This window comes from Fringilla coelebs, assembly GCF_963513975.1.
Source record: "Fringilla coelebs genome assembly, chromosome: 11".
Classification (NCBI taxonomy): domain Eukaryota; kingdom Metazoa; phylum Chordata; class Aves; order Passeriformes; family Fringillidae; genus Fringilla; species Fringilla coelebs.
In genome coordinates this window covers 4,775,830-4,795,905 of record NC_140037.1, presented here as the reverse complement: position 1 = coordinate 4,795,905, position 20,076 = coordinate 4,775,830, and the positions used below count along the sequence as shown (strand labels likewise).

The following is a 20,076-nucleotide window of genomic DNA, read 5'->3' as shown; positions in this document are numbered from 1 at the left end:
TCCAGGCTGGGCTGAGCCCAGCACAAGGAAAGCTGCTGCTGGGCGGTATCACAAATCCCTCTGCTCCTGTGCATGCACAGCCATATGTTTTGCTAGGTTTGGGGAACGCTGTGATGGCCAGCAAGAAGATCCCAGGGCTGTCCTCACCTTATGGCCTCCCTCACACACAGACATACCCAGTAATGTATATATATTATATTATATTTTCATTTTTATATATATATATATATATATATATATATATACACACATACACATGTTAACAAAGAAGTTGCAAAAAAACCAACAAAAAGGGAAAACCCCAACAGGAAGAACAGCCCTCCCCCAAGTAAAATGGAAGCAGGAATGTTACACGTGGAAGGGGAGGCTGAGGGGAGCCAAGAGTCCACACATCCCGAAGTTGAACACTGGTGTCACCAGGAGCAGAGCAACCAGCAGCAGCACTCTGGCCCCCCTCCACGTCCTCAGCAGGGCCCAGGGATGGGGCTGCTGCTCCCCAAGTCACGGTGACAAGTGGGTGGGCTCTGCATTCAGTACCACTAGAGGACAATGCGGGTGGCTGGGAAAGGCCCCCAGCCCCTGCTCGGGTGTGGGGCTCCTCCAGCCCCCATCTGGCCGGGTATGAGACAGTGTGGGGGCCAGGGGGTCCCACAATTAGTGCAATTTCATTAGGTGCAAATGCCACATTAAGGGTTCATGGTCTCTGAGCTGAGGATGCTGAATGCCCCCTGAGCCCACCCCAGCAGTGCCAGCGCTGTCCTTGGCATTGCCAGGGCCACCGTCCACCTGCAGTGCCTGGCACCCCTCTGGGGTGGCACAGGGTGAGCAGCCACGGGACCAGCACTGCAGAAGGGACTCCCATGAGACCTTCCCATGAAAAACATCCAACTTAAAAGGGTAATTTAACCTCCTAAAGTGAAAGGGGGCCATGGGCCAGGCTGTGGGGATGGCAGGCGGGCCCCTGCTGCACCCTCCCTGAGCTCCTCCACTCCGGGGCTGGGAGAAGCAAACGGAGCTGCTCCTCTGCTCAGGAGGAGTCAGAAGGAGGGGTGAACCTGCTGTGCCTGCCCTGCCAGCAACCATGGGGAAGCAGCCTGGATCAGAGGGAAAGGCCTCTCAGTTTGGCAGGGCTGGCAGCAGATCCTTCCCCAAGGTGGTGCCCACCTCCCTTTTCCAAAAACCACAGTCCAGACACACAGAGAGATGGCATGCTGGGGAACACTCTCCTCCTGGGCAAAGCTGTCACCACCAGACTCACCAACATGCATCCCCTTGGTCAGGTCACCGGGAGGGGTCACCAGATGAATTCTGAACTGGCTCCAGATGAATTCAACCTGTCCCTGGCACAGCCCCCATGGGATGAGCCTCAAGAGCCCTGTGCAAGCCAAGCCCAGAGCCTGGGCTTTAGAATCACAGGATAGGCTGAGCTGGAAGGGGCCCATCAGAATCACTGAGTTGGACTCCTGGCCCTGCACAGGACACCCCAACAATCCCACCCTGTGTTTGGGAGCATTGTTCAAATGCCCCTGGACCTCTGGCAGCCTCGGGGCCATGACCCTTCCCTGGGGAGCCTGTGCAGTGCCTGACCACCCCCTGAGAGAAAAACCTTTTCCTGACACCAATCCTAATCTGCCCCCGACTCAGCTCCCGCCGTTTCCTTCAGTCCTGTCACTGGTCACAAGAATGAAGAGATGGGTACCTGCCCTTCCACTCCCCCTTGGGAGGAGCTGAAGATGCCAAAGAGGCTTCCCCTCTCTTCTTCTCCAGCTGAACAAACCAAGTGACCTCAGCCATTCCTCACAAGACCCCTCCAGACCCTTCTCCATTCTCACAGCCCTTCTTTGTTCACTCTCTAATAGCTTCAGGCCTTTTTTCTATTGTGGTGTGCAAAACTGCCCTCAGGGCTCAAGGTGAGGCTGCCTCAGCCCAGAGCAGAGCATGACAATTCCCTCCCTGGTCCAGCTGGCCTGATGCCCCCAGAACAGGGATTTCCCTCCTGGCTGACTGAGATCCAACTGGCCATGGACCAGCTACCCCAGGGCCCTTCCACAGCCTCTTTCCTCAGTTCATACACATAATCAGGGTTGCCCCATCCCAGGTGCAGAATCTACCACCTTCCCCTGTTAAACTTCACATGGTTGGTGATTCCCCATCTGTCTAATTTGTCTGGGTCTCTCTGCAGGGCCTCTCTGCCCTTGAGAGAGTTGACAGCTCCTCCCAGGTTAGTGCTGCCAGCAAATTGACTCAGTATCCCTTCCAGTCCTGCATCCAGGTTGTTAATGAAGATGTTGAAGAGCACAGGACTGAGGATGGAGCCCTTGAGAACCCCAAAAGTGACTAGTGCCAGCCTGATGTCACACTTTGTGCCTGACCCATGAGCCAGTTACTCACACACCCCATGCTGTGTTTATCCAGCTGTGGGCTGGACATTTTGTCCAGAAGGATCCCATGAGAGACTGCTAAAGCCTGCTGAAGTCCAAAAAGATTCCATCTCATGGCTACCCTGGATCAATCTACCCTGCTGTAGAAGAAAATACAAGCAGAGGTAGCTCCCTATCAGCAAGCTCCACAGGGAGAGGCTGGCAGACTTGGGTGGTCCCAGCTCAGTGGTCCCCATTCCCACTGAGGCACCACATCTGGAGGAGTGAAAGGGGTTTCAAATATCACAGAGCAAAGCCCAAGCACCAGCTGCCTTGGGCCACCACAATGCCTGAAATTCTTGCCCTCACAATGTCCCAGCCACTCACAGGCCCACTGGCCCCAAACTGTGTCACACACCCCCATGGTGGCAACCATGGGATTGGCACGGCAATTGGCAAGGGACTGTGTGCCAGCCCAGCTCCTCTTGGCCTCTTAAATAAATCTGGAGACTGGAGCTTGCCCAGGGGACTTGATGCTTGTGGTGACTGGGAATACTGGAGACAGCCAAAGGAGCTCCCAGTAACCAGGGTCTCTGAGCCTCTGGGACAGACTCAGTCCTCTGCCATGGAATAAACAGGAATGACTCCACACTCACACGACCACAGAATCATGGAATAGTTTGGGCTGGAAGGGATCTTTAAAATGCACCCAGTCCAATCCCCTGGCATGGTGGAAAACAAACCAGAAGTCAAGGTTCAGTGTCATTAATTGAGATTTTGGGTCACAGAGCATAGAGGTAGTCTTTGAGCAGGACTCTACTGTGGGCTTAGAGTAGGAAGATGAGTTTCTGCTGCTGGGACACCCGACAGGACACTAGTGGAGACTTATGTGGAGCAGGGCACTGCTGGCCAGACCCTGTGTTGGGAAGGAGCAGCTGCCAAACCTCTGTGCCAGGGGCCAAAGCTTCTCAAGGATACAGGCCTCCCTGGTTACAGGGAAGCTCTCAAAGGAGGAGATGGTGGGCTGGGGGTCCATGGCTCTCCACTGCAGGACCCTGAAAATTATCAGGAGCATGCCATCTGCAGCACGGATGGCCACTGGGAACACCCTCAATGCCATCTTCACTTCCACAGAGCACCACCCTCCCTCCACAGCACCAGCACCCACCACACGACCACTGCCAGCTTGGGCTCCGAGGGCTCCAGGCTTTATCCATCCCATCAGGGAAGCTACCGAGCCTCAGCCACACAGAAAGTCCTCCCTGGAAAGTGCTGCTCAGTGCTCTGGGTCCCTACACCAGCTGTCAGAGGGCTCCAGAGCCCATCCCTCCTGTCCCAACCTGCGCCTCGTGGTACGCACGAGCCATTCCGTGACCACCATGGCACCTCAGGTCACCCCGAAACCCGCCCTGGCCTTTCCAGCCCCCTGAAGGAAGACAGAACCATCCAGGTGACAATCTTCTTGGGGAGAGATGGGAGCAACCGCCAAAGAGCTGCTCCAGCCACTCTTGCACACCCTGGAGCTCACCAACAGCAGTTCATTTCCAGCTGTGGTTCGAGGTTCTTCCACTTTTTCCATTAAAGTAAGATGGAGCTGGGTGTGGATGGTGCTCGACTGCTCGGGAGCACAGTGGCTCTCTGGCACGGCTTCCAGTGGGCAGCTCTGGCCACCTGCACCCACTGGCATGGCCAGTGCTGCCACGGGGCACGGGCAGGCCTGGGCAGCCTAGTGACAGGCTTTCATTCCTGACACGTATGGGGACTCCTGGGGCCGGCAGTTACACTCCTGCTGCTCAGGGTAATCGATGAAATCTGGGGCAGGCAGCCCCGAGAGGATCATCAGGGATTTGTTCCAGATGGTGAAGGTGGGACACACCGGCAGGATGAAGGAGACTTCGAAGGTGTGGAGGTGGAGAGAGTTGGCCGGGTCGTAGAAGGAGAGCGCGTTGTTGTCGTAGTCCAGGAGCACACCGAGGCGCTTCATCTGCGGGTGCACCTCCACCAGCATCTCCTTGTTGTTGTGCCGCACCACAAAGTTGTTGTTGCAGCGGGAGAAGACCCAAGAAGAGGAGTTCTTCCCAATCCACTCGTTTTTGGGGGCTGACTTGTAAGCCACGCCGATGGCATACCTGCAGGAGAGCAGAAGCTGTGCTCAGCATCCTCCAGCCTCAGCTCAGCACCAAGCCCAGCCCTGATGGCTACAGCACCCTGTGCTGTCAGAGCCCATCTGCTGTAAAAGGGCACAGGGTGGGTATCTCTGGCAGAGGCCAGCCTAGGAAAGCATCCCCCCTCACACAGGTGGTGCCTTACCAGGTGGAGGATCCCACCACCACCTCCCAGTAGTGGCAGCCACTGTCGATGAAGATGTTGCCGGCCGCGCCGTAGCAGCCTGTCCCACTGAACCGCTCTGGCGTGTGGCTCTTCTTCAAGGAGCTCTCGTCCTTTTCCATCTGCAGCCCATCATTGGAGATCTTCAGCTTCTTGTGAGCCATCTTGGGGTCCAGCTTGAATGGCTGACCTGTGGGGAGGAGACACAAGGATTAGGATTTGTGTTATTATCATTATGGTGCAGGAAAGGGGCTTATTCACATCCTGTGTTCCCAGCTTTGCATGTTTAATGGTGGTTTGCTTGGATGTTTTCCCCAAAACCAGAACAGATCTGGGTGGCGTCCCAGAGCTTCAACCAGACTCCTTTTTTGTTCATGATTTCCCTCTGAAAGTCCTCAGTCTATCCCTGGATTTGCAAACAAAACCCCAAGATGCTACAAAGAAACAAACTGAGTTCAGGTGGGTTTTGCTGCTGTGGTTTCATGTGAGATGCAGTAAAGTACACACAGGCACAGGAGAGCATTTCCATAGGGATTCACCTGCTTCAGGACAAAGCAAATGACAGCTGCAGAGAACACCTCAAGTTCTACCAATATCTTCAGCCTCATGTTTTGGTACCCAGCTCGTGGCATGACTAGCTGTGTCCTCCTTCACGCTCTTGTTTTTGGCTGCAGACACAGAGTCCCAGCAATGGGGTCCTGAGCCCGGGCTGGAGACCCCCAGAACAGCCAGAAAACCCTGGAAAGCCAGGAAAAACGAAGGAGAACCCCAGGACACCTGGTAATGTCTGCAAAGAGCTGCAGCATCAGCGACCATTGCAGCTGCAGAGCAGAGCTCATCTGTGCCGTGCTCTGTAACCTGACGGTAGCTCGTGCTGGTTTTCCTTGGAGCCAAATTTGCTGAATAATTGAGTTGAGAAGCCTGAAAGTAAAACTGCAAATTGGGAGTGACCTGCCCCCTCCTTCTTCTGGCTGCTCTGATCTTTCTGCTGTATCTTTTCCTGGCAGTAATACAAAGAGACAAGCTCTGAGGAAGTGAGGTATAAAAATACTTGTCTCCATCAGGACAGAGACACTCACAGCTCTGTTTCTGAAGGCAACCCCTTGCTAAGGTCATGTGAAGAAGTGGAGCCCAGCCCTTATCACTGGTTTGTGCTGGCATGTCCTGGAGCAAGTGCTTGTGCTGCATGCACAGGCAGTGAGTGTAATGGGTAGGAGGCTCAGAGGGGTTGGAGGGTATTTCAGACAACACAGCCAGGCACCTGCTACCCTTCCCAAAATATCACTCTGGCACTGGGAAAAAATATAGACTTTACAGAGGTCATAACAGTCCCCATCTCAACCCCCCAGCATGGGAGCTGCCAAAAGAAGGGGGGTTCTGACTGTAGCCTTCACTCTCTGCTCCCCCACCACCAGCAGCCTCTGTGCCTCCCAGTCACTGTTCTCCAGCCCTCCAGCCCTGCCCTGCAGAGAGCAGAGACTTGCAATGATTCCTCTCATCATTGATGATTCCTCTCATCATTAACGTTTCCTCTCATCATTAACGTGTAGCTCCTGGGCTGGTTGCTCAGATTACCTTTATCCCACAAATTCAGCTTGCTGGGATATTCCTGATAGCCTTTTGCTGGTCATGCCTGCCTGAGGCTTGGGAGCTGTGGGAAGCAGCTGCCTTCAGGGCTGGACACAGCTGGCTGCACCCCTAGAGCATTTATCAGCTGGATTAGCCCTCCCTTCCCAGCAGAGCAGAGTGAGGAAATCCTGTCTGGCACTGGGTGTGAGGGAGCAAAGAGGAGGCAGCCAGCAACATGGGCAAGGTCAGTGTAATGTGGGGATGGAGCCAGGCAGAGGGAGGTGTGTGCTGGAGCTCCATCCCCACCCTCCAGGACCCCAGACACCTACCCTGCTCCCCTGGACCTCGTGGGGCTCCTGCAGCCATCACAGTGAGCTTGGGACGCTCCTGTCACCCACCCAGGGACAGCGAGGACAGGCTGCCTGCTGCTTTACATAACAGCTATGGAATAACTGGAATGAGATCCCCAGGAGCAGGAAACGGCAGCCAACACTCAGCCAAATCCAAGAGCAGCTGCCCAGCCCAGTGGGGGTCAGTGCAGGGGTGCCACTGGTGCTCCTGGTGCCCTGCAGCACAGCAGCTCCTCTGGCTGCAGGACAGGGATGGGGCAGGGCAGAGAGGGCGGACAGCTGGCAACTGCGTTTGGCTGAAAATGTGTGGAGAGAAAGGAGGGATGGATATGAACTCTGCACCTAAGGATGCTGCAGGCAACACTCATCACGTTCTGCCCAGAGAGCAAAGAAAGCTGCAGGGACACAGGAACACAAAGGCAGCCCTTCCTGCATCCTGTCCCTCCTCTCTGTCTGCAGTGGAAGTGTCCCTACGCCCACCAGGAATCCAAGATGTGGGGCACAAGACACCAACAGAACACAGCTGCCAGCACCATCTTGCCCTCCCTGAAGACATCACCTTCAGCAAAGAAAGAAACAAAGATGCAGCACTGTACTGCTGAGTCATCAAGTCATAGGAAAGCCATAAATCCATCTAAATTTTCAGATTCCCTGCTGGGAAGTTTTTGCAGGGATCATCATGCCCTTAAAAACACCTGCACTAACATGATTCAGTCAGTAATAGTGACCTTGCAGCCCATTGCTCAGGCATCAAACCCACTCCTGACATCTCACATGAGATGTGGATGGAGCCATCCTGTAGCACACTAAGGTCTTGCCAAGATATGCAGAAATCAGGAAAAGCCAGAATTGCAAGGGAAAATAAGGCCAGGATGCAGTGGCCAAGGCAAGGGCTGTAAAACCCATTTCCCTGCACTTTTATTTATGGCCAGAGCTGGGCCTGTCCCTGCATTCCAGCACTTTCAGCTACTTTTGGACACTCGCTCCTAAATAAGTCCTAGTCAGGCCCAGCCTCAGCAGAAGATGGTTTCTCTGTCACTAAACCAAACCTGTCCTCCCAGGCTGCTCTGTTCAGGAATGCAGATTAGAGCCAGCACTGACAGCGCTGATGCTGCAGAAACCGATGTGTCCTGACACTGACCTTCTGGCCATGGAGAGATCTCTCCAGACATCCCTTCAGGAGCAGAACAGGCTGTGAAATATGGTAATGGGCCGTTCCTGTGTTGAGCTGCTGACACTTCCACCAAGGTTACAGCAGTGGGAAAGCATGGCTTTGATATCCTCTGGATATTGTCCACTGCAAAAGGAGAAGCCCTGGTCCCAAATACCAGCAGGAGGAAAAGGCAGTGGGGGCATGCTGGGGCTGCAGCACAGGGTGGCAGTGCCACTGGACACCCAAAGGAGCCCTTTCTCCCTGAGGCTGGCCACAGAAGGAAGTAAATCAATATATATTGTATCCATATATATGGCTAAATCAAACTTTCAGGAATTCAGAAGTTTCCACAAACACAGATGGCAAAGGAACACCAAACTGGTGGCAGAGAGGGACGTGCCCATCAATGCCACATGCCTATCCTGCCCAACGCCTGAGTGGGAAGTGAGGTCCTTGTGGAAGGGGCTTTAGCACACCCACAATCACACATAACCTGTGCAGTGGCTCAGGTGGGGCTGCTCCAGGTTTCAAACATGCAAGAAGCTGCTGCAGACACATCCTTGCAGCAAGGGGGGCTCAACACCTGACTGGACTCTGATCGACCCCACTCCATCCCCAGGCAGGAGCCCTCAGAGCTGTGCTGGCAGCTCTGGTGACTGGCACTGGGCTAGGATCACAGAGAGCAGACCCTGTCCTATGGGAGCTGCCACCACCTGCCCTTGCTCCCAGCTTCCCAAGACACCCATTTCTCACTCCCAGAGCGAGCACCATTCAAAGCCAGGGAAGCACTGAGAAACAGCAGCTGCAGGAGGGATAAATTTTTAATGAACAGGCAGATTGGGTTGGAGTTTGCTCTTCAGCATCTCCCTTAGCCCCACTGCCTCAATGTTGTTTTATTCAGTTTAATGTCGCGCAAAGAAAAGGAGGAGGTAGAGGTGATAAATCATCATGAAAGCCTTGCTCAGGCAGAAGCAACTGTTGGGAGAGGGACAGATGGGAGGGCTGTGCTCAGCAGGACCACAAAGAGACATGCAAGCACTGGGAAGGCACGAGCACAGGGCAGGCAGCCTGGAGAGAAAACGTCTCCCTCCCCCAACATCTCACACTGCCTCTCCCGTGTCACCCTTCAGCCCATGGGTGCTACTGCTTCCGCTGCCTTTGCTGTCTTTCAATGGAAAAAGGCTTCCTAGCACAAACCCTAGAGCTCTGTCTGTGCCAGGACAGACAGGACTAGCTCCACCGCTGTCAGAGCTCAGCTCTCCCTATACACATTTAACCTTCCTTGGCATCCCCAGGGCACTGGAAAGAAAAATCTGCTTTGTATGTGGCTGCAAAGCCCCATCCACCACCATGGAGACACTTTTCAATCTTACGGCTTTCCAAACCACAACCCTCTGCAAGCTAAGCCACACACAAGAGGCACACACAGTTGCTCTGTGACTCCTTGCATCAGCCCCAAAAAGCCCAGGGACGTAAAGCCACCAGAAGAATGGACCATTATGACCTAAGACCCCAGGGATTGGGTGCTGGCCAGAGCAGAGGGCTGATGGGAGCCCCTGGCACCGCATGGGGTATCAGGAGACCATCCCTGAGTAGGGAAGGAACAGAGGCACCAAGGGAAACGGGCACTCCAGTGATTTAACAGCACAGTGTTTCCATCCCACTGCCCCTCACTGGGAGCACCCAGCCGTACCCCAGGCACCCCAGTGCCCTGGAAACTCTCCTCCCCCACTGGCACGGCCAGCTGAGTGCCTGGGCACCTACTGTTGGTCTTGAGGCGGGCAGGCTCACTGTTCCTGCTGCCTGCCTGGTTGATGGCCTTCACAAGGAAGATGTAGCGGGTGCCACTCTGCAGCCCGTGCACTGTGTAGTGGTTCTGCTTGATGTTGGGGACGATCATCCAGCTGTCCATGGAGTTGTAGAGACCTGCAGTGCAGGAGAGGGGCAGAGATTTATTCCCAGGGAAGCACAGAACACAGAGCCTTTGTGCTGCTAATGCAGAGCTCATGGCCATGTGTCCCTCGGAAGGATTTACCACCTGCCTGGGGGTTCAGAGTGGCAGGGAAATTTCCAGAGGTGATAAATCCCAGCAACACAGAATCTCTTCCATTATCACACAAAGGCAATGTTGGTAAGGCAGGACCAGGGCTGCAGTGCTGGCATCTTGGGATGCTGCCATGGGAAGTGATGGGGAAAGGGTGCAGAGAAAGGGAAATGCAGCCAGCAGCACCTTCCAGCCAGGACAGCGGGCAGAGGAAGCTGTTGGTGCCTGGGAGGGGGTGATGGCCACCATCCTCCCACCACCACCCCACTGTCACTCTGTCCCGTGTCTCCGCTCCCAGCCTCCCTCCTGCTCAAGGGCCCCCGTATGCAATTCCAGCAACAAAAGGGATGCATTTGCACCCAAATCGATGTGTTTGCAACTGAATCTTGCTCCTGCCCAGTCCGCAGTGCTCCAGTGTGGGAAGTAATACTCCATGGCTAAGGGAGGCTGATGCTCTGCCTCCCTGAACAGACTGGTCTGCAGAGTGGTTCAAAGAAAATGAGCTCCCAGTGAAGGGATCCAGACACTTGGAAGCCATTCAGCAGGCTGAACTCTTTCTGGAAATGGGAAGGAATGAAGAATCCAAGATCATGGAGGCGCCAAACTGACTGCTGCAGTGATTTGCAATGTCAGAGCTACAGGGCCTGGCATGTGTGGAAATGTAGTGCTGTACCTCAGGTGGGGTGACACAGCGCTACAGGAAAGGGGAAAAACCTCACACGGTGCCACAGGCTGCTCCTGCCATCGGCATGACTGGGATGAGGATCACCTGCAGCTGGCATGAGCTGAACTGGGGGACAAAGATGCTCTGGGGCTCAGGGGAAACCAGGACAGCTATCACAGCACAGGGGTAGGGCTTTGAGCCAAAAGGAATAAGGAAGCGTGGAAGAAGTAGCTGGAGGCTTCCTAGACCTGGTGAGAAGTGAAGAGTGCATTGTGAATTTGGGGTGACTGGAGAGGGGGTTTCAACATGTGCAGGGCTGGGAGGCAGGAGCTGGGAATGCTCCACACCTTTTTTGCAACGGGTTCCAATTCATTTATCTTCAGTGGCTGGCTCAGCCATAGGACAAGGGCAGGCTGCAGTCCCTGTCATCCTGAATTTGGTTTGGGATACACATGGGAATGGCCGAGGGGCACAGAGGAGTGTGATGTGAAGTGGAAAATAAAACAGATGTGATCCTGATTGCAGCCTGCATGCAGTCCCAGTGGAGTGCACAGCTTCCAGCCCGGCCCGCTCGGTGTCACCTTCCTGCAGGAAGGACCAGCTGGGGATGCTCCATCAGAAAGAACAAGGTGGCTAAGAGATGACAACGAGAAGGACTTGACCTTCCAAGTAGGTTTCTTTTGCAAAACAACCTCAAAGTGCTTGGCCTTGAAGACTAAGCTCCTCGGTCCTACCCTGGCCAAAGCTTTAAAAAATCCCTTTTATTGTAGCATTCGTCAGCCACAAAAATCCCTGGCTCTTGCCAAACTCTTGGCTTTGATGGAAGCATGAAGGGGATGGGTTCCACAGGCCAACTCTGCAGACCTTGGAAAGGTATTTCCTCTCCTGGTCAGGCTCCCAGGCCCTGCTCAGTGTACCAGTGTCCTGAGTTCAGCCAGGGCTCACACGGTCCCATGACCCAAACTGTGCTATTGCAAGGGACAGTAAGTTATTAATTTTCTTCTCAGGGATTTAACTGATGTTTTCTTCACTCGTCCTACAAGCAGCAACCTGGAGGTTGCTGGCTGGCCAAGGAGGACACTTCTGACATGTGACCCTCGGGGCTCTCCTCCAGCACTGCCCACATTGTTCCTCACCCTCATGAGCTCTTCCTTTCCCAATGCCTGTGCCAGACCCCAGAGGTGGGCAAGTGACTCATTCCCAAGTCCCTTGGTGTATGGGACTCCAAGCCACATGTGTCCACAGTGGCATGTGGGAAAAGGTGAGAGTAGGTCCTTCCCTGGCATCATCCCAGGGCAAGGGTACAAGCTGCAGCAGGGGAAATCCTGAGTGGAAAAGGGCAAAGTCCTCCTAGCTGCGGGTTAGGCAGCACTGCATGCTCCATCCCTGAACAGTCCTTCTTCCTCAAGGAGCAAGCCCTGAGCAACCTGTGAGTCCAAACTGCACAGAGCCAGCACAGGGACCTTCAGACATCCCTCCTACCAAAACCGTGCGGTGACACCAGCAAGTCCCCATCCTGCCCACAGCTGGAAGTGCAGGGGACATGGAGCTGGTGGCCACCCAAGAGCAGAGCCAGAGAGGTGGCTGAGCTCCCCAGGCTTCCAGAGGACAAAGTGCTGGAGACAACGTGCTCTGTCTGGGAAGGAGAGGAGAGCCAAGCAGGGCGGGTCTGGCTGTGGCAGCACTGGCACCCGACAGCCCCCATGGAAAGAAAATGCATCATCTTGTTTTCCAAAACAAGGACAAAGGCTGGGCCAGGGCTGGGGAGGTGAGATCCAGCTTGGAAAGTCACAGGGAACTTTCTCTGTCAACTTCCTGCACATTTCAGAGTGCACTGAACAGCCTTCCGGAGGCGGGACACCGTGCTGCCTGTGCCCACATATTTCCAGCCAGCAGGACAGACTGACAGCAGCCCAAACACCCGCTCTGAGGTGCCTTGTCAGCACTTCTCACAATGGCAAGTGCTGCTAGGAAAAGCAGGAGTAAAACCTTCTCACAAGCCACAGACCATCAGTGCTTCTGTCCTCAGTCCTCAAATCAAATCCCATCCTGCAAGATAAATCTGTGGCGCTGTGAAAAAACAACTATGTATGGCAGTAATTTTCATGAAAAATTACCTGGAAATATGCCTCAGAGCTTTTCCAGAGGGTTTATAAACCACCTTAGTTATAAGCCATGGAGCAGCCAGCTCTGCCCTGCGGACGATCCCAGGTATCCACGGATCTGGGAGCTGTGAGATGGACAGGAGCCTCCAATGTTCCTGATGCTTCACCAAGTTGGGGCTGATGACACCAAGCACAGACCAGAGTGCCTCAGCGATGGCCCCCCCAACACGGAGAGGTGTCCATTGCTCTGATCCACTAGCCCTTGGTAGATCCTTTGCTGCTGTTTCCTCCATAAATACCAAGCCTTTAAAACCACCAATGAACCTGAGAACCTTTTCCTTCCAGAATCCCAGAATGCTTTGGGTTGGAAGGGACCTAAAAGCTCATCCAGTGACACCCCCTGCCATGGGCAGGGACACCCTCAGCTATCCCAGGTTGCTCCAGCTTGGCCTCGGACCTTCCAGGGATGGAGCAGCTGGAGACTGTCTGGGCAACATGGGACTCCTTGCTGAAGGGAGTGCAGTGACTTACTGATGAAGTTGGCCTGGCCGGTGAAGATGGTGTACTGGAGCTCGTAGGAGCTGACGCTGAACTCGTCCTCTGACATCCAGTGCACGGTGATGGTGTCGTGGGAGGCTGTGCAGAGCTCCTCACGGACTGACGGCGGGTTCGGGGCTGTGGGATGGCACACACCACAGACCTTGGTCACTTTGGGCTTTCCTCCCTTAAAAACCCAGGCCTTTTCTACTCATGTTAGGACTGAGATGGGCTTGCAGCAGGAGTAGTCTCTTAACACCAAAACCTCTTTCATTGAATCTGTCATTGTGTTTCCCACTGAAGTAAACCTTTTCGTTTAACAAGGCATCCAGAGGTCAGAGCACAAGGTTTTCACTGCTGCTCCATCAGGTCTGACAGCCCCACCCTGAAAAACCCACTTCCAAATCCACTTATTTCCCTGCCCTGGTTGTGGAGTAGGTATTTCATCCCATAACTGATCTGGACATGCTTGTGTTAATCTTTCACTGAAAGCTGATCTGCTTCATGATGATAAAATCGGATTTGGGTGAGTGAAGATGTCCTTGCCCCCCTGGAGCTCTCATCCCCCAATGCTCCAGCACAGGCTGATCCAGCAGCCGTTGCTGCTCCCAGACCACCGAGGGCAGCAATCAGTCTGTGCTGGGGCAGCAGGGCAGCCCTGAGGGGCCCACTGAGGTCCTGCCCAGAAGGGCTCATAATTTAGAAGCAAGTGACCCAGAAAAAGGGCAGGAAAAGGGAAATGTTAAAGCACAGAGTGCCTTAGAAGTATAATTATTAGTTAATTCATCATTCCTCCCCTGTAATCCTTATGGACCCTCATATAATCCTTATCCCCCTTGCATCCTTAAGGACATCAGCCTCCCCACCAGGTCATGGAGACCATAATTTTTAAGCTTTCTGGTCTTTTCCATGGGTCCTCCAGGAACAGCAGGGTGAAACAGGAGGATGGGGACACGTCACTGTCCTGGGGACGGCACAGGCCCTACTCTACCACAGATGACCTGGTGCTTGTTACTGTTTGAGTCCTAAAATAGGTCTGCCAGCCCTTGGGGGAGCACAGGGCAGGGGACTGAGGGGAAGGTACAGAGTGGAGCACACCTGAGCACTCACCTGTTAGATAATCCAGCCCCTCCAGCAGCTTCTTCTCTCTGGAAAAATCTAAAGCAAAGTTTTCAAAGGCATCATTAAAATTGATATCTGGTATCAGGACTTGCGAGGATGCAGTTGCCATGGCGACCCTGGAAGGAAAGAAGGGACCATCAGTATGCAACAGGGTGCACAAGGGAGGCACAGGGATGGGGACAGCCTCACTGTGCCTCACCTGCTATCAGGAAAACAGCTTGCACCTACAGACCCCTGCCTCTACCCAGGAGGGTGGCCTAGCCTGGGGACAGGTTCCCTGAGAGTGGGGGGGGCTCCACCCCTGATGTTTACAGTTTTGACTGGCCCCTGAACTCCCTTTGGACTGGCATTTCCACCACTTTCTTACCCCAGGGAAGGGGGCTTGCTTCCACAGAATTGCTAGGACCTGCCACGCAGCCCTGTCCCGTGAGGGATGGGAACGTGACCCCGGGGTTTATTGAGGACAGCACAGTGGGAGGCTGCAGGGATGGCAGGGAAGGGACTGGAGGGGACGTGGCTCATCTCTGGCAGGGACCTACAGCGGGGCCAGCTGCAGCAGCAGCGCCCCGAGCCCAGCCCACCTCTCGGCCACGTTCCTGGCGGTCTGCAGGAACCGAGCGTGGTCGTTCTCCTTCAGGATGTGCTCGGCCTGGTTGATGAGGACCGTGGAGCGCTCCAGGCACTGCCGGCAGTTGGCGACCTGCTGGGCCAGCTTCCGCAGCTTCATCACCTGCCGGAGAGCACAGACAGCGGGCTCAGGGGCTCGGGAGGCACAGAGGGAACCCTGAGCCAGCAGCGCTTCGTGGCGAGCAAGGAGCAGTGAAAGGGCACAGGAATGTCCCACTGGCTCTGGGGAGGGAGCACAGCAAAGCACTTTCCATATTAAATTTTGCTGGGGTGGGAAAGCCCCAGCGCACAGGCTGCGCTTGCTCTGAGGGTCCCATACGTGACGGACCCCGGAGAACAACGCCTCCTCTCTCCACTCCTCCCATGCAAATACAATGTCCCCCCACGCCAGCCCGAGGAGAGCAGGCTGCCATGAGACTCCTGCCAGTCACTCAGCACAGGGCAAGGGAACCTCAGGAACAGGGGAAGTGCTTACAGAGCTGATGGAAGATATCAGCTTCACAGGTGCCGAACTGAACTGCTGGGTGACCAAGGTATGAGGGAATCTGCATGCTCTCCCCCTCCCTTCTCCCAGACTCCATACATCTGCAGGGCCATTTGTCAGGCAAAGCAGGGCAGAACAAATGGAAAACCAAATGGCAATCCATCATGAAAGCAGAATTCCTCACTCCTCAGCTGGAGCACTTCAAACCAGCCACAGCCTCTAGAGCTTACTCCTTTCTCCACTGCTTCTGTGGAGGGTGTGGGCACTGATCTGTGCCCTTCGCCTCTACCCAGCTGCCAATTGTAGGAAAACAACATCTTGGAGCTTCCAGATCTTTCTAAGCATGGCTGGAACTGGACAGCAGAGCCTGGAAGAGTCAAGGAAGAGGGTGGGAAGAGCAAGCAGACAGACAGATGGACTGGCAGACGGCACCGTTACATAAAATATGTTCCCTGGAGTGCTTGGGGTAGAAGCAGGATTTCAAAGCTCCCACTGCTGCCAGTGTGTCCTGGAGCTGCGCCGGTGGCTCTTCTGCCTCCACACGTGGTGGAACCTGCTCCCAACTGCCTGGCAGCATCTGGATTTGGGGCTTGGCCATGGGCACCGTGGTGGGACCCAGTGCATCCTCAAGCTCAGTGAGAACAGCAGTGGGGTCATGCAGGCTCCCTTGGGCACCCTCAGAGCTACAGCCCTCCAGCCCTCTTGCTGCTGCATGTGGAGAGCCCAGAAGGAGAGGCTGATATCTCAAACACCAACAGCTGGACAGCTGCAGAGCCAGCTGAGGGTTGTTGGGGCTGGAGAAGGGGCCCCAGGGAGGTAGGGCAGCACTGTCCTGGGACAAACAACCTTGCTGTGGCTCCTGGAGATAAGCACAACACAGCACAGCAGAGGAGCGAGATGAAGCAGTGGCATGGACTGTAGGGAAATCAAGACCACAAAAGACCCCTGAAGCCTCTGACCCATTTCCAGAAACATCTGGAAGAATGGACTGTGCATGAGAACTGATTTGCAGAGAAGGTGAGAACTCCCAGGAAAGGCAAAACTTACCTATCAAAAGGTCCCCCCTGTAAGCACAGGCAGTGCCCTCAGAATCCAGACCCATTTGTCATTCCTTTCAACCATGAGCATCTATAAATTTTGGGTCCCTTCCCCTTTGGGGTAGGACACTACACAGAAAAACCACTGGGAAACACCTGGAGCTGCTGGAGGAAAGGTGCAAACACTCCTACAAAGAGGAGGGTGAGGAGCAGCTCCCCCTCAGCTATGCTGCAATGCAGAGCATGCAGCTCTGCTCTCTCCGCAGCACTGGACTATGGTCCTTCAATATTAATTCCACATTATTCTATTTAAACCACAGTGGTGAAGAGCCCTGAGGAAGCTGTCTGGAGTGATCCAAGCCTCTGCACCAACTTGTCACGCTAACCAACACACTGCTCCTCCTCCAGCCAGCACATGCTTTGTCCTTGGCAGAGGAGGCCTGGGGCAGCAGAGTGATGGACACCTGGATATGGGGTGGCATGGGGGACAGCACCAGGGGACACCTGGAGTTTGGACAAGGAGATGCACGGGTGCTGCTCAAAGCAAACCCTTCACGGCAACGCAACACGCGCTGCTGCAGCCCCTCTGCCCGAGGCTGGCACATCCCAGCGCCACTGGCTGCAGGAGTGCTGCTCCTAGACAGGAGGGGCAGACCCTGCACGGCCACCCCTGGGCACAGGAGGGGACCTGTGACCAGGGACACACGAGCTGGGACCCCTCACCTTTGTCTCCTTGATCTTGACGGCGATGACCTGCTTGCGCTGGCGGATGATCTCCATCAGCTCATCACACTCCTCCATCAGCTTGGCCTCGTGCATGGCTGTGTTCACCTGGCCAGGAACAGCAGCACACAGGGGTTGGTGTTGGGGGGACACACAGCACACAGGTGTTGGCGTTGGGAGGGACACACAGCACACAGGGGTTGGTGTTGGTGTTGGGGGGACACAACACACAGCACACAGGGGTTGGTGTTGGGAGGGACACACAGCACACAGGGGTTGGTGTTGGGAGGGACACACAGCACACAGGTGTTGGTGTTGGTGTTGGGGGGACACACAGCACACAGGTGTTGGTGTTGGTGTTGGGGGGACACACAGCACACAGGTGTTGGTGTTGGGAGGGACACACAGCACACAGGTGTTGGTGTTGGTGTTGGGGGGACACAACACACAGCACACAGGTGTTGGTGTTGGGGGGACACACAGCACACAGGGGTTGGTGTTGGTGTTGGGGGGACACATAGCACACAGGTGTTGGTGTTGGGGGGACACACAGCACACAGGTGTTGGTGTTGGGGGGACACACAGCACACAGGGGTTGGTGTTGGGGGGACACACAGCACACAGGGGTTGGTGTTGGGGGGACACACAGCACACAGGGGTTGGTGTTGGGGGGACACACAGCACACAGGGGTTGGTGTTGGGGGGACACACAGCACACTCTCATGGCTGTGCTCACTCTGCACACACAGAGTGCAGTGGGGGCACAAGCAGAGGTTCCAGTCCTCTGCCTCCAGGGAAGACCAGTATCCATGGGAGGATGGACAGGACAGGACAAGGGGGAATGCGCTTCATGGAAGAGGAATTGAGCCCTAGCACTGCATTAAAGCACACTACAGGACAGAAATCAGTTTTCCTCATTTTATACTCCCAAATCCCTCTGAAACAAGGCAGCCTAGAGTGAAACACATTTTTGCTACAGGATCTTTTTTTAAACCTGGCCAGCAGATTATGCAACACTGGAGTGGGAGACAGCTGATGGTCTGCAAAGAGAGCTCCACTGAGGAAAAACAGTGGAAAATCTTCCCAATCTGCTGCATGTGGAGGGGGTTGGGGAACAGCCCCAGGGTTTGGAGCCTGCAGCGAGCTGCTGTGGCAGAGCTGCTGTGGCACTGCTGCCGGGCTGTTGTGGCAGAGCTGGCAGCACTCTGGTCCCTCAAAGCTGTGTGCTGACAGGGATGGCTGTTACCCCAACTTCCCAGGAGCACAAGCCTGAAGCTCCCCCTTCAGCTTCTGGGACACATAAGGGTTAGGGAATATGAGGCTGAAGGCTGTGCACAGCAAGGGGCAAGAAAAAAATGTTGGGCCAAGGCACAGGAGGGGAGATTGGGGCACCTCAGCTTGGCCCTGGGTCCATCCCTCCAACCAGCTGCTGCCCAGCAGTCCAGCTCAGGCCTGGTGTGTTCCCCTCCCAGGACAACGTAACTCTGCAGCCATCCACAGCCCTCCCAGGGCAAGAAATCTCCCCTCAACCATGTTGGTGTTCAGGGGGGCTGAAGGCAGGTGAAGTTGCAAAGGACACCACGGTGCCTTTCCCAGTTGCCTTCTGCCAAAACAGGAGCATTTTCGAGGCTGGGGCTCCCTCAAAGGGCCAGCAGAGCAAGGAGGGGGTACTGCAGATCAGGACTGCTCCACTGGCAAAGCCCTGGCTCAAAACCACCTGGATGCTGGCCAAAGCACTCTGCATGGATGAAGCAGCTCCCAGGTAAATGCTGGGTTTGGGGGTGAACACTCAGCAGGTGCTACGGCTGCAGGAAAGCTGGGAAGATTTTAGCTGTAACATGGGAGAGAAAAAATATTTCACCCACTTCAGTGCTGGGGGAAAATGTGCTAGGGACAACAGTCCTGGAATAAACCAGCTCTGGGAAAAGCCTGTCCTGCACCTCACAGGAATGAGAAGCAGCATCTCAGCCCACAGCCTGACTCACAGGCAGCCAAGCCTTCTGGCAGCTCATGGATGGAGCAGAGGACCCCATCCTACTTCCACAGTCCTCAAGAGGTTTTTGGCCTGTGTAGCAGATTGGGGACACCAGGAGCTCCCACTGAGGCCACAGTCCCACGGCACACCTGCAGCTTCTGCTCTCCCCACAACGGGACACTGGGCTGGTACCATCCCTGTTTTACAAACTCAGTTTCTCTGCAGGGTTGTTGTCTGTCGTCCTTGGTCCACATTCCCATCATTGCCAGAGGATTTGGCCATTTCAACCTCTCTCAGTACAGCCCCCCATGCACCAGAGTCACTCTAGGGGCAGCACAGGCTCAGGGTCTTGAGGACACTTGCAGTGCCCTTCTCTGGGGTTCTTCTCTCTGCCCTTCTCACCCCTGTCCCTCAAGGTGTTGGTGGCACCATTCTGTGGACACACCATGAGATTTACACTGAATGTTTCTGAGGGGCAGAGTACATGGGGATGGCATGTGCCTGCCTGTGTGCCATGTCTGCAAATATCTCAGAAGCAAAATTCCCTGGAATCAGATTGATGGAGAGCACAGATATTTTCTGCTTCACAGTTTACTGTCCTCTCTGCGAAGGGGCCTCCGAGGGCCTGGCTGCGCATTCAACACAGCTGAGAAAAGTTATTTGAACTGTTATTTTAAGCAGAGCGTCTGACAAAGCTGAAAACTCACAAACTCTGTCAAAAATGACAGCTTAGAGGTCTCAGACTCTGAGGATCAGACAGAAATACCAAAAATCTTTCAGTTTATCCTATGTCAGGTCAATAAGACATTGGAGCTGGATTCAAAGGAATGGGTTTGGAAGGACATCCAGCCACATCCCTGCTCCATCCCTGGTGGGTTCTCAGAGCTAAAGCATGGCCCATCGGAGCAGCAAGGGCTAGTGACTGCCACCAGAGCTCTGCAAGGGCATCCTGGCTCCTCCTCTCTCTGCCAAACATCCATCTGTATTCCCAGACTCAG

At 54.7% G+C, this 20,076-nt stretch overlaps 1 protein-coding gene across 1 annotated transcript in view; it reads right to left on the bottom strand.

Moving 5' to 3' along the window:
* Positions 1-276: 276 nt before the first annotated feature.
* Positions 277-20,076, bottom strand: part of MID2 (midline 2) — a 62,570-nt gene continuing 42,770 nt past the window's right edge. The window contains exons 4-10 of the mRNA XM_084213156.1: positions 17,104-17,211; positions 14,814-14,962; positions 14,221-14,348; positions 13,105-13,248; positions 9,525-9,686; positions 4,671-4,878; positions 277-4,489 (exon numbers count right to left, since the gene is read on the bottom strand). Of these exons, the coding sequence (XP_084069282.1) occupies positions 4,087-4,489; positions 4,671-4,878; positions 9,525-9,686; positions 13,105-13,248; positions 14,221-14,348; positions 14,814-14,962; positions 17,104-17,211 (1,302 nt within the window). The 3' untranslated portion in view covers positions 277-4,086. The remainder of the gene's footprint in view (positions 4,490-4,670; positions 4,879-9,524; positions 9,687-13,104; positions 13,249-14,220; positions 14,349-14,813; positions 14,963-17,103; positions 17,212-20,076) is intronic.